The sequence below is a fragment of the Chamaea fasciata genome, unplaced genomic scaffold (assembly GCF_029207755.1).
Source record: "Chamaea fasciata isolate MVZ Bird 193981 ecotype frontalis unplaced genomic scaffold, bChaFas1.0.hap1 SCAF_10, whole genome shotgun sequence".
Classification (NCBI taxonomy): domain Eukaryota; kingdom Metazoa; phylum Chordata; class Aves; order Passeriformes; family Sylviidae; genus Chamaea; species Chamaea fasciata.
The window spans coordinates 18,625,665-18,639,846 of record NW_027094095.1 but is presented as its reverse complement, the minus strand read 5'-3'; the positions used below and the strand labels follow the sequence as shown (position 1 = coordinate 18,639,846).

General features: G+C 42.1%; 2 protein-coding genes across 6 annotated transcripts in view; one reads left to right on the top strand and one right to left on the bottom strand.

The window, feature by feature from the left end:
• Nucleotides 1–14,182, top strand: part of DNASE2B (deoxyribonuclease 2 beta) — a 46,729-nt gene that overhangs the window by 12,987 nt on the left and 19,560 nt on the right. For all 5 annotated transcript variants that reach the window (XR_010722466.1, XR_010722465.1, XR_010722464.1 and 2 more), the window contains exons 2-5: nt 5,995–6,138; nt 8,671–8,820; nt 12,257–12,434; nt 13,690–13,771. Coding sequence is in view for 1 of the 5 variants with exons in the window: in XM_066192561.1 (XP_066048658.1) it covers nt 8,708–8,820; nt 12,257–12,434; nt 13,690–13,771 (373 nt within the window). In the remaining 4 variants the exon portion in view is untranslated. The remainder of the gene's footprint in view (nt 1–5,994; nt 6,139–8,670; nt 8,821–12,256; nt 12,435–13,689; nt 13,772–14,182) is intronic.
• LOC136294881 (uricase-like) lies at nt 760–7,841 on the bottom strand. The gene is made up of 8 exons (XM_066193072.1): nt 7,792–7,841; nt 7,155–7,428; nt 6,244–6,360; nt 6,040–6,118; nt 2,745–2,931; nt 2,130–2,253; nt 1,715–1,798; nt 760–939 (listed from the first exon to the last, which is right to left on the bottom strand). The coding sequence occupies exons 1-8, from the start codon at nt 7,839–7,841 to the stop codon at nt 802–804; spliced, it is 1,053 nt and encodes a 350-aa protein (XP_066049169.1). The 3' UTR covers nt 760–801.

The window sequence follows — 14,182 nt, the reverse complement described above, 5'->3', positions numbered from 1 at the left end:
CCTACCCCTCCTAAATGTAATAGGGCTACGTAGGTTGATTCCTGCCTGCTCAGAAGTCGTGATAAGATTATTAGACTAAAGAAAACCATTTAATTAAACCTACAGAGATAGCCCAAACCCTCAGATCACCTCAGTGATTAATGTGAAATACTATAGTAACAATAGTCTAATGAGTAGCAGCAGCAGTCATGCAGTCAAAATACATGCAGAGAAAGTAGTCAACAGCTGTAACTATTCACACCACAAAGGAGAAATAAGAGATGCTTTTTTTTTTTCCTTTCTGTTTCTCATTTCCTATGCAAAGAAATCCTGATTCTGAGTGATTCCCTGTTCAGTCACTGGGTCAGAACCTCAGCTCTGTAGATCACTGTGGCATCAAGGGATCATGACAGGTTATGTCAATGAAACAGCAAGTCTTGTGCCTGTATATTCATTTTACTGAAGAAATATTATTTAAAAGAATATAGAGATTTCCTGATTTTACATGTCAAAAACATGTTACAGACATCAAATTAATTGTTTCATTAAAAAGTCTGGGAGTAGCTAATTTAAAAATTAATTTACTATAATGTTCCCAGCTGGGATTTTCCAAAGAGCTTAGGGCACTTCAGTCTGCAAATGACACTGGAATTCAGGGACAGACTTTGATTTCTGATTTCCTGTGGATCCTTCATAAATCCCATGTTCAGAAGTTCATAGAGGGAAAAGTAGTCAGCAATGGAAGAGGCCAGTAAGGAGTAAACATTGATAGGAAACCCATGCTATTAAGTTTATCAGGAAGGCTGAGTATAGCCAAGAGGTTTAGTTTCCCTGGGCAGCTGCCAGTCCAAACTGACACTTCTTCTCATCTCTCAGCATGTGGCTTTGTACTTCAAAAAACTTCTTCCGGCCAAGTGTGCAAGCACAGGAGCCATAAGGAGCTTCCACTGGAACCAAAACCTGAGGGGCATGAGCACAAACACAAAGGTTATGTTTGAGACAGGGATGTGCCAGCAGAAAATGCAGCTATTCACCTCCTTATAAAATCATGCCCAGACCCTTCCTCTCTCTTACAAACATCAGTGGTAGATGCTGACATTATCACAAGTAAAAGTGGACCTACCATGTCCACCTGAAGGAGGGAAAGGATAGGAGAGCACAGTAGCAGAACAAGACTTTGGAGGGAGACCGGAGCGTAAACAGACCATAGACATCGATGTCAAATGGAGTAACTCGATTTTTCTCTTCCATGTGAGGGTAACGTAACAGACTTTCAGCTGGACCTAGCTGGCAGCTAGAACAGCTGTGGAGGGAGGAGCAAATACATCTCACCCCCGACCTCTTACCCTCTGCCTGATGCCAGGCTTATACCTCATCCACTGTTGGATGCCACAGTGCATTCTGCTTGGGTAAAATGCACAGGTTGACACTATAATTGAGAGTCAAATTCAGTGGAGAAAACAGGAATAATTTTTCAGCAATAGTCTCTGTTACAGATCCTTTTGATGTCCAGAGTATTGCACTTGACCTTTAGCTTTTATCAATAACACAAGAAGACAATTATTTATCCTTCTTTTGTAATCAGTGTTAAATCTTTTTAGAGGTAATGTGGAGCTTTTACTGGGACTGGGAGAAGAAAGTTTTCTCACTTTATTTTACGTAGAACTGCTGCTATGCTTTGAGGCTGAGTATTTCTAAAGAGGGCAGTCAAGTTGTATTTGAAGCATTTACTTACTTCTTTGTCATTGGTCAAGCCTAGATTCTTCATGTCTACAACATTATAAAAAGTGTTGTTCAAGACAACTTCTATGACCTGCACCTGAAACCATGAAAATGGATGAGACAATGAATTAGGGCACCTTTTCAGTCAACAGCCTGGCAGGCTTTTCATTCTGTATAAAAAAGAACAATGCCAACCTCCCCAGTAGAGTTGATCAAATGCAATCTAGTAAATGTGTGTAGCACACCTTTCACTTTTATTCTAGTGCTGCCAAGAACTGAGTGATGCTCTCCCCCATTGTGTTCTCAGCTGGGGAGTTTCTAGTCTTAGAACTGACAGAGGAAATAACAGTCTCATGTTGGTCTTCTCAGTGGTGCATTTAACATTCACTATTGTTGAAGCAAAACATCATTAGGAGGAAAGAAGATACCTGTGACACTCTGGAAAGAACAAGCATCTGGATACAGTTGACAGTTTTCTGGTAAGAGGGTGAATATTCCCCACAGTCAGGTGGTCCAGCAAAGGCTTCAAGGATGCATTCACGGATTTTCTTCCTAGAGGTAACACAGGTTCTTACAAAACCTTGTATCAGCTGTCTCTGCTTAGATCTATAATGCTCTACTGTGAGGTGGGTTTTGTTTGTATTTTGCATGTCTTTTCTGACAAATATAGAGCCCATGGGATTTTGTGGAAGAACAATTAGTCCTGTCGCCCAAATTCTGTTTCCTCTCCCTACCCCCACCAGATATACAATTCACAAATAGGTTTTGTTAAAACTATTTAACAAATTAATTATTTTATTCTCTTAAAGTGTACTGAACAGTGAACTGTCCATTTGAATCCTGTCCAGTGATGTACCCTTAGAGAGAGGAGTACCCCTAAGACATGCCTCTCACCCCTCCTAACAAGAGCTTAGTGCTGCCACTGAGACCTGTGAGTGGCTGGTGCGCACAGCAGGTGTGGATCTGGCCCTCAGATCTGTATTGTTTAGAGGGACTTTGTGAGTATAGATTGGGAAATTAATATTACTTGATATAATATATACCATATGCAGTTAAAGTCAAAATCCTTGCATTCGCCGTATGACCATTTGCAGAAGAGCTCTCCACACAGAATCCTGTCATGCCTTTCAGGAAGTGTGGTATGTTCATTCTTATAGAAGCCTTCAAATCCAGACTGTGTTGTCTTCATAAGTTTCAGGTCCTTAATTCCAGCAAAGACAATCAGAGGACCTGTGATTGAAAATCACAGGAAAATATGAGCTGCTTTTCATGCAAAGAAAGAAACCTTTGGGTGCATACTTGCATTGACAGCTCCAGAGCCAGAAAGCAGACAATAACGTTCTGCACACTGATATTGGCAGAAAAGTCAGAAACAAGACAGGAACTACTGGAGTCAGGCTCAATCTAGAAAATGGAGAATCCCATCAAGTGATCTGCAGTTAAAGAAAACGGAGGATAGACTTTTTAATCTCACTTGCTTGGAACTGTGACATGTTGCGTTGGCTCGTGCTGATGTCAATTTTCTAAAGGGAAATGAAATAGGCTACCAGTGCTGTGATGTACAGTAAGAGGTGTGGTGCCTTTTCCAGAACGCAGACGAATGTAAAAATTCTCTGTATAAAGACAGAGCTTTGGTCAGTAATTTGCTTTAGATATCCATCCTGTTGGGAGTTTTGCATCCCTGAGAGCCAGGAGCCAATGCAAATCCCTGCAGTTCAGCTAATGAGCAGGAACTGGCACTGATACAGATACCACCCACAGGTGCAAACTGAAGGAGGCTTTGCTCTTAGCCACTATTTATAAAATGAGCTGTTGAGGATCACTGCTGCATGGGTGGATCGTCTTCTAAAGACCAAGCAGCTGTGACCTGAACTTTTTCTTCTGACACACCTTTTGACCAGCAGCTATTTCAAATTCAAGCAGTCAGTCATTTAGAGGACACCGAGATGGTAACTGAAAATTTTACTGACCAGAGCTGCCAAAAAGCTGATTCAGCAAAGAGAAACTTCGTGGCATGCAGGCTTATTCAGGGCCTGTGCAGACAGTCAGTGGCTGAAGCCCAAGCTGCTGGTTTTGTGCTGCTCTTGGTGCTCATGCTAGCTAGTTCAAAGTTAATCCTTGAATATGTCAAGTGCATAGTAATCCTGCCTTGGATTTGGAAGACGGACAAATTTTGTCTTTAAATGATGTCTTTGAAGGAATTTATTCTGGAAATAATTCCACCATGGTAGACATTTCTAAATTGTATGGTTGTTTAGAGGTTTGGGTGTTTTTAAACTGCTCTGTGACTGGATATTATTGAAACTGCATCTTATCTATTTCTTTTCTTGTTTACATTCATTATTGTTTTTGAGTGAGTCTAAGGAGGTGTATCTATCATTTTGCCACTGCCCCCCTGTTATTTACTAAAGCTTTTAAAAATCTAAGAAAGAGACTGACGTTGGACAGGATATTCTGGGGTTTGTACAGATCTTGAATAATTCATCACTTGGGTATAAGACTGTGACACACAGGTATTAATATAGCACAGATACTATCAGTGAACCTGGAGAGGATATTTATCTTATATTCAAATACTTAGCCTTCTTTGAAAGAGCTCCTTGCAACAAAAGATTGACTGAAAGGCTGGCTGGCTGTGCAGCAATCAACCTGAAACTCGCTCCAAAGGATACAGCACCCAGGGAGAGTTTCCAAGGTGAACAGCTCATGCTGTGCTTTTTGTGCTCGAGCTGTCTTCAGCTGACGACTTTTGATTCTGTTAAGTTACTTATGATGTTTTGAATTTCCAAAAAACTCTGAGCCTTTTATCAGCTGATATAATGGCAAAAAATAATTCTATTAAACCTCACTAGGGTTTGGTTGTTTTTTTTCATGATGAGAAAATTGTTAAAAGATAGGATTAACTAAGAAATGAACTCCCATGTCTGGCTGATAGGTGCATAGGAGGATGCTAAATATAGAGAACATTCTCTTAGAAGAAAAATAAAAGTGATTTGAAAATCTTCACTTTGGTTATTGTTCACCTAGGCAGGGAATTCTAAAGAAACAACTAAAGAGCGACATGAAAAGAAGTCTAACGAGGAAAGGTAGTTTCTTCAGTAAGCCATAAAAGCTTTCTGTTTGTGTAGAATCTGAACTTGCAGAATTGCATGTTAAATTTTCATGATGATGAAAAATTTAATACAATCTACATTAAGAGCAGCAGCTTTTCAAATAGTATAGACTCTGTTTCTTTGGGGGGTTTTTTTGTTTTGTTTTGTTTTGTTTTTTTTCCTTTAATTCAGGTGGGTTTTTATAATAGTTTCCAGAAAATATAGTCAATATTATTGGGGCTGCCAAAACTACAGCAGTAGTTAACATTACTAGAAACATTAAAAAAGATGAGGCCAAGTGGCACTGGAGACTTGTACAGGCCTTCTCTGTTCTTTCAGCAGGAACACAGGGACAGTGCTCAGATGCACCTTTCAAAATTTGTGTCCTGTCTGCAAGTGAAATAGTTCTAAGTTACATTAATGTAGTATAGATAGATACTGAACTAATGCCTAAACATCTGAAGCCATTGCGTGAAATGATATAGTGGCCGCAGGTCAGTTCCCAGTAATCCAGGAGATGTGTTAAACAAAACACCATCACAGTGAGACTGAATGTAGGCTTTTGTTGCTATAGCAAGTAGAGATAATTTTTACACTTCCTTTGGAATACCAGTTCATGGACAGACAGATGAGCTTGAAAGCCTGTCTCTAAGGTATCACAGAACTCTTGGTCAAGCCAAATACTGCTTTGTTTATGTGTGGCGTGCAAAAATAGTAAGAACACTCTGAAGTATTTTCATGTGAAAAGTGGTTCACATGTAGACCTGAGTGCTCACGATGTTCAGGCCAGTCTGGCTTGCAGCAATGAAATTGCTTTCCTAGAAATAAAATCAGGGCATGTTGACAGGGGTTTGAAAATTACTGCAAGCCAGGCAATTGGCCTGCAGCACTGTGATATCAGGTAAGGATCACAGGAGACAGCAGGTTATAGTACAAGGTAGAAAAGTAAGCAGCCTGCTCTCGGAAGGCTGTTAAATCCTGTGGCAAGATGTAACAGTTCTGCTGGATGTGCTGTTGTAACCATCCATGTCTGGGATATACATACAGATGTGAGCTATGCTAGTTCTTCAGCCATGTCTCAGAGATCAAGAACGTCAAAATTACACTGTAAAAATATTCTTTGGTTTAGACCTCTGGCTGTGCCCTAAGCTCTGTAACACCCGTAGCTCTCTCTAAAGCCTTCTTCATCTCTCATTGGCAGAAATATTTACAGAGAAGTAGGGGACATTGACAGCTCTCTTCTCACCATTCCGGCACTGCTCGGCTTCACAGAAGCGGATCCCATCGGGAACACATATGAATGAGTGGATGTGGGGAACGCCATCCTGAAGTTTAGAGCAGACGTGTAAGTAAAAGTGCCATAAATATTATGTTAATTTAAAAACAGGAGCTAAGAGAGTGAAGAATGAGTACAGCATAAACAAATGGAATGTATTAGTATTTTAGATACCTCATGCAGACGTTGCCATGGTACTTCTTGAACGTAGGCTTTGACGTACGCTACTTGGCAAAATGTTGTCATGAAGTGATTGCAGATATCTATAGCAAATTCTTCTAAACTTGGGATCTAAGGCAGCAAACAGTATTATTAGAAAGAAGCAATTATCTCATGTACAAAAGTAGATTTTTCTGGTTGTTCTAAGTATTTGGGAAGAATCAGTGTGGTTACACATTTCTCTTATTTCTAGCTTGGCTCACTGTGCCCAGTCATTTGACCAGCTTGCAGCATATGCTGCAAATAGCAGCTACAGTTGTGTCAAAAATCTCCCATTCTGTCACACACTGAGCTGCAAGCCTTGGACTAAGAGAAACTGCTGCAGGAGTCTTATGCTTTGAGGATATAATGATGAAATAGTAATTTATCGTGATTATTCTGATTGATATGGTGATATTCTAATTAACAGAATATTCTAATTTAATAATATAATTCTAATTTAGAGGGTAAAGATGGGATTTCATTATGGAGAAATTTAGTGCTACAGATTGTCATTACGATACATGCAATTGGTGGCAATAAGAGCACAGAAGAATTAAGAGGAGTCTCATACTTGGAGACCTTCTGTCTAAAAATACTATATAGAAATAATGCAGGATTATGGGCTATTAAATTTTTAAAAAAAGAGAGAGATGGCTTTATATGAAAAATCCACAAAAACCAGTGCTAGCTCTTGAGAAAAAAAGGCTTTGGAAAACTAAGAGTCCACAAGAAGACAAGCAGTGGAGGATGAAAACTCTCAAATCACTGTAGATTACTTTGGTACTGATCTGATATGCCAATTGAAAATAAAAAGTTAGTATAGCAAATACTTCCAAATGAAGTTGTAAGAAACAGCAAGGGTAGTTAAAAGAATAAAAAAATACCCCATTTTTTTTGGCCAAGACAAGGACAATATTCTTTATGGTGTCTGTAGGTATCACAAGAGAATTGTTTCCTTCCAGGTACTCCTGAGGAGAAGTCAGCCGGAGATGTGCACACACTTCCACTTCTTTAACAAAATGCTTCTTTCCCTCTCTATGAAGGCGAAGGAACTTAATTGTATTCTTGCCATATTCACAGTTGAGGACTTCAAGGTCCTTGATCTGCAAAGAAAACACATGGCAGTTGTAAAGAAGTGCAGTGGAAGCCTGAATTATGCTGTCATGAAACAATGTCAATGAAACATAAACAGTGCTTATGGCCTTTATTTTTGTAGTTACCTCTGATAAAGAGAATATTTTCGTTATGAATTGCAGAGTCCTGATGGGAATAAAAAATGCTTTAGGAGACTATTATTGTATTAGTAGCAGCTGTGATAAAATTTTAAATTTTTCTGGGGGACAGATTATAGAACAGGAGTCACAGTGAACTAGTCTCTCATTTGTCATCTGTGAATTAGTCTTGACTGTATAGACCTTCACTGAGTCTCTTCTCTGTGATCATTGGTTTTGTTTGCATTAAGCCCTGTTATTAAGTTTTACCCTGCTTCTGTCAAATACACCCCATTTACACATCTCTTACAGTGTGGGAGAGGCTGTACTAGCAAGGTGACAAAATTCTGCAAAGGTCATGAGTGGTAAAATATCCAGAGCTCATTGCACTAGAGTTTCCATGAGGCTGAAATATGCCATACACCGTATCAACAGCTTTTAAAGTAAATCAGCCCCTTTTCATGTAGGCATAATGAGAAGGGAGGAAAAGCATTTTCCTCCACCAAAATATAAACTGAAGCCTTTTATGTGTGAGTTGCTAAAAGATTATCAGATGTGAAATTGCTCAATTCAGACACGTTTGTTGCTCGGAGAAATGTTAATGCGCTTTAACAATAGTTATAGAAAGCATTAGCTAATTGTAAGTCAATTCCTTTGGTTCAGAGATCAGAGCGTTTCTCCTGTTGAGCCCCTGGGGGCTCGGTTCCCGGGGGTGACTGAAGGCGCTGACCGGCAGCCCTTTCCGCGGCCACGGGCCGAGGGCTGGGCGGAGCAGCAGTGTGCTGGGAATGGTGTTTTGCTTGTCTGAACACCAGGGGGTTGTTTTCAGGTAGTTGTGAAAAATTTGTTCGTCAGTCATGCAGCGCTAAAAAGAAAACAAAAAGGGTTTCGGTATCTTCAGGTTGGAGCTTTTTTAAAGCAGAATACCATGAATATTCTAGATAGTCTTTTTTTTTTTTTTTTTTTTCCTGTTCTTTGTCAAAAACACAACTTGTCCGCTTGTCATTTAGTTGCCCAAAGAAAAGCAGTTTCCCAGGAGCGGCTCCCCGGAGCCCTTGGCCCGCTGTCCGTGGCCGTCCCTGCTGGGGCCCCGGTTTCCCAGGCTGGCGGCGCGGTCCCGGGGTGTGTGTGCTCGCTGCTCCGTGGGCAGGAGCTGACGGCTCACTCAGCACAACTTCTCCTTTTACAGCCACTCGGGGCTCGCCCTGCGCAGCCGGGAAACCAAAATGCCTGCGGGACCTGCCTGGTGCCAGCCTGCTTTGCTCTTATTTCTCTCCTCCGTGCCCCTGTGGGCCGCTGAGATCTCCTGCAGGAATGAACACGGGGAGACGGTGGATTGGTGAGTAAACACCGTGCAGGGGAGAAATGCCGGGTGAGTAAATAAAAACACCGAGATTAAACCGCGGGCATGGGTGGGTCACCGAGAAGCAATGCAAAGGCAATCCTTGGTTCAGCGCTGTTTGCCTGTGAGTAGTGGCTGAATGCTGCGTTTGAAAAACCTCAGATAAGTTACCGAAATCTGATTTCATTTCCCTGAACCAACCACCGTGCTGCATCAAGACTAAGTGCAAGATAATCAAACGGTCACGCTTTTACACAGCGTTCACGTCTCATGATCAAAGGGAACCCAAGCCGTGCCGGGGTGCGGGGCTGCGCTCGCAGCGGCAGCCCCGGGGGCACGGCCGGGCCCCGGAGATGCCGAGGAGCGGGGATGGCGCCCGCATCTCCCCTGGGCCTGGGGCTGACCGGCCTCGTCCCCTTGCTGCCGGCACGGAGGGGCAGCGGCGGCGGCAGCGTGGCCTGTGCCCCGCGGCTGCAGCAGGAGCCGCTCCGTGCCCGGAGCTGCCGGCACGGTACCGCCCGTGCCACCCCACTGCCAGCGGCCAGCCCAGCTTCAGGAATTAAATGATTCATTGGATTAGTGCGCTTTCGGGATGAAAAGACGCAAAGTACAATTGCGTAATATCCAGCCCACATTTAAAAAGTGAAACGACGGCTCTTTAAAAAGAGCACATGAGCTTCCTGAAGGTAAGTATCAACCAATTTCAAAAGAAAAATGTTTCTCTTGTGAACAACGATTCGTTTGGATACAAGTGCTGAAGAAGGCTGCCCATCGCACACGGAGCTAACTGCAGGGAAGTCTGGTGCTCCTCGCACCACAGGCAGGAGCACAAAGCTGGCTTGGCTCTGCTGGCAAAGCATCAAATGTATGAGGGTCTAATCCATCCCTGTGACTTGTCACCTTTGCCAAGGCCCTTCCGGATAATGTAATTTTTCAGGAATCAGACTCTTAGTTGTTGCAACTACTCAGGAATTTAAAGGTATAAGATATTTCATTTCTCCCTAAACTGGAATTATTCCTTGCAGAATGAGGGTTTTTTTGTGAAAACTAAACAAACACAAAACCCCAACCAAACAAAAAAGACCACAGACAAATATATGCACAAACTGTCCATTTCTTAAATGAAGACAATTCTTGTAATAAAATTTTCTGAGAAATTCTTTGAAGGCTGGGGCTAGAAGTAAATCACCTGTGCCTCTGTGTGAATGCCAGTGAAGTGGGGCCTGTTCCAGGAGGGAACCTGGGGGTCTGCACAGGCAAATCTATGTTCCCTTTCACAAATTTAGCAGGTAGGACAGGGGGATTTCCTTTTCATTATGCCCTGATCAAAAGAAGAGAAACTTCCCTGTCTGCTGGGGTCATCCTGGTTTATTGAGAAGAAAGAGTCAGCCTTTGGATTCTGGATTTGGTTGCTATGAAGCTGACAGGAGAAGCAGAACTGAAACTGCTGAGGAGAGCCTCCTCTTAAGCAAAAGATGTCAATGCCCTTTCAAACAAACAACACTGCATTATTTTGAGTTAGCAAGAGGTTTATGTGAGTTCCCGTATGCAGTGGTTTCATCCTGCAGTATTCCATAATTACTCATAGTCACACACCCTTCATTTGCCACCGAACCAGAGGAATCGCTTGCTTTATCTGACCTGATGCCATCTGTGCTCCCCAGCTGCGCTGGCAGCTCCTCCCCACATGCACTACCTGGGCGGGCAGGAGTCTCTGCTGTGTTTTCATTTCACTGGGATCTCATCCCACAATCCTCACTGCAGCTCCCACAGGGGCTGCCGGAGCAAATCGCCATAGGATCGGCTCTCTGAGGAGAGCAGAGTCTTTCCTTTATTCCTCTAAACTCACGGTGTTCTGTGGGAAGCCTTCCCTGCAAATAAAAGCCCAAACTATGCTTTCTGAGAAATGTGAGTCAAGGACTGAAAGCACCATGCACATTGTTTGTTTGGGCTTTTTTTAAGGGTGTGGGGAGGAAGGGAAGAAGTAAAGATGTGATTCTTGCTTCTACCGTGTGTTCAGTCCAAGCATACAATGTGACAGTGCTAATCCGGTCTAAGTGGATTTGCTTTTTCTTGGTTCTCAGGAAAATAACTTCTACTCTGCTCCCACAAATGCCTAAGTTCTTGAGAAATTTACTGTGCATGAATAGCAGTAAAGACTTTGTACAGCTTTAATTGGTAATACACTCAGCTGGCTTTCTGGAAAGAGCCAAAACTTGTATCCACTGGGAATTGGCAGACAGTTTCCTGATAGCTCAATGACTAGCATTTTGTAAGCACACCTGCTAAGGTGGATTTGTCAGATGCAAGGCTGTGAACACTTCCAGAGCATAAATCTTTCAGTAGGTGTCAAAGTAGTTTGGAAAGGCTTCATCTACTAATTCCTGGATCAGCTCTTACTACTGTAGCTACTGCTGTTCCTCTCCTTTCCAAACCTTTATTTCAAATAAAGGGATTGCTGTGACTCCTGGTGCATGTATGGGCACAGAGCACTCTCCCCAGCCTAGTTATATCAATCACTTTCTTCTCTGTGATCTGTCATCAGAAATTATTTCTCCTGAGATACTTTAGGGAGATCATTCAATCAGTGGCAATGCAGGTGAATTACCAGGACCACCACTGGTGTGTGTTTTTCTCCTGCCTGTACATGTACATTTCCCATGGATTAAATGTTCTTCTCTTGCAACATGTTTTCCTGCCACTTCTTACCTGTGTTTGGAGATGTCTTTTTTGACCAACTTTAGCCTGTAAGTCAACTGGGCAAGGTTTATTCCTCCTGATATACTTGAGGGGTTAAGCACAGGCTGCATTTTTGTTAAATAATATAGATTGAAAACAATGCCACTTGGTCCTTACTGTTGACGTTAATAGCAAATTACTCAATTACAGCCCTCAGAGAAAGTGGCTGAGTTAATTACATTGTGATTATTCCCACGGACTTATACACTGGGAAAACTTGTTTACTTTATCAGGAAGCTTAGTATGAACTGAGCCGTTCACTGACAATATTGAGTACTTTACAATTTTGAAGAGATTTGTATTCCTAGCTAATGGTTTGAAAATTTCCAGTCTGCAGCAGTTCATCAGAGTGCAAGTCTTGTTATGGAACGTGGGATTGGAACTACATTTTATCACTTTGCTTTATACTTATTTTGTGATTGTGATACATATAAACATAATATAATGCCTTTTTTATTTCAATATCTAATTTTATCTATTTCATATAAAGCCATATTTATATAATAAATAAATTGTTTGGCCTAGGGGAATGTCAGACTGGGTTTGGGACCAGAGGTTCTTTACCAGAACCAGGAGCAACAGGGACTTCATGGACTCAACCAAGGCTACCTCAAATTCTTCAGGGGTACCAACAGCAGTCTGGCCACAGCAACAGGAGTGGTAGTAAAAAAACAATTGCCTTTCACTGTTGCAGGTTTGCTCTTTACAAGCTGCCAAAACATGCCAAAGGACACATTCCTATGCTGGGACTGGAATACCTGTACATGGATGCCCTGGCTCCACAGTGGCAGCTTGGTAAATACCTCATCAACATGACACAGGGTGCTCTGGGACGAACACTGCAGCAGCTGTATGAGACATATGAATCCAAGGCAAGTGACATCTCATTTTTGTTGGTGTGGTTACTTGATATTATATGCAGATGACATGAAAGCAGCCAAAATAAGCACATAAGGCCAGGCCTGACTGATAGATCTGCTGAAACACATAGAGGGCAGGAAGACCTTGACATCTGGGCAGATTATTTGCAGTTTTGGCTACAATTAGGAATAATCCACAAACTTCTAACTTCTAGTCAAGCTTTTCATATGGTTAGAGTATAGTCCATCAAAAAAAGAGTGTTCGTACATTCTCCCTTTGACTTCTTTTCTGTAATTCATGTTGAGTAACATCTGAAGTTGTGAACCCAAACCAAGGTCAGTGGTAATTTTTACAGACACTTGTCCTAAGCTGTCCTATGTGCATGCGTTTCATACTCTGACTCAAATCAGATCTGGGTTTTCATTGTCCCCCTGAAATCACTGCGACTGCTCCAGCAGTGATATGCTGCTTGTTGATCTTCTTTTTTGCTCCCATACTCAGACACCTCACATTTGTGTGAAGTGATTGTAAAATATCACAAGATCTCCCTATAATTATTTTTTTTCCAATCTATGTAGTATTGTTGGGAGTCTGGGTGTGTCTTTGCATTTCTCCTGTGGGTTTGTGGTAGGCTGCAATCAATTTGTACGTAGAAGAGACTCCCAGAAGTCACTCAAATGTTGGCAGTCCAGAAAACTATCCTATCCCCAGTCTTACTGTAGCTGTAATAAACTGTTTACAAGCTCACAGTGCATTGGGAGGGGAGGCATGTCCCAACTGCTTTGAAGTTCTCTATTCAGGAGAAATAAGGTGCGGCCATATGCAAATATTTTGCAAAAAAAGCTTTAATTGCTTGCCCTTCATAAGAACAGTTGTCATGTCTATTTTTACTCAGCAAATATTTTTACTGGATCTGATAGCTAAATCAGAGACAGGCCCAAAAGACGGAGCAGAACTTCTTTGCAGGCAAGTGTCCACTAAACCCATGAAAACTGGCTTAGCAAGCATATTCAGCCCTTGGGAAAGGACTACTCCAGTGATGAGAGAACTTCCACTTCATGTCAGCTGAGCCCCTAATGCTGAGTCTTCGGGTTTATTTCACTGTGATGTCTGTGGCGACTGTGTCAGCTGAACTGGGAGCAGGATTAGGCTCGTGATGTTCACACAGAGGAATCCTGAATTCTTTCTTCTGTTCCCAGCAGATGTTTGCTTAAATGCCTTCCTTTTACTGAATGTCATGTTTCAGAAATGTGTGTTTCCCTGCAGAAGAACACTGCTGCATATGCGATATACAATGATGAGATCCCTGAATCAGACTCCAAAGGGTCGAAATCGGGACACACCAAAGGTACAGGGAGAGTTCCAAACTACTATTTTTTCCTTTCCGTAGTTGTGGATAGCATCTACTTGTCTGTCTGTTTGTCTATCTGCATATCTAAAATTCCTGCCTAAGGCAAAACTGAAGAGTGATTTGCATGGTGTGTGGTTTTTGTAGTTTCCTATGCTGCAGCTTCTGTTTTGGTTTTGCTATGCCTGTGCTGTGTGTGCTGTGTGAAGGATCTTATGTGGCTTCATGTGCCTGTGTGAAGGGGCTTATGGACTCTTTGTTCAAAGAGTTGAAATTAATACAGATCCTTTTAACACCATCCTGTGCCTGATGACAAAGCAGTACAAGATGTGAAGGGAAAGATGCCCTCAACAGAAGCCCCTTCAAACGTTCTGGGACAAGAAACTGCTGCCAAGATCATGGAAGAACTGT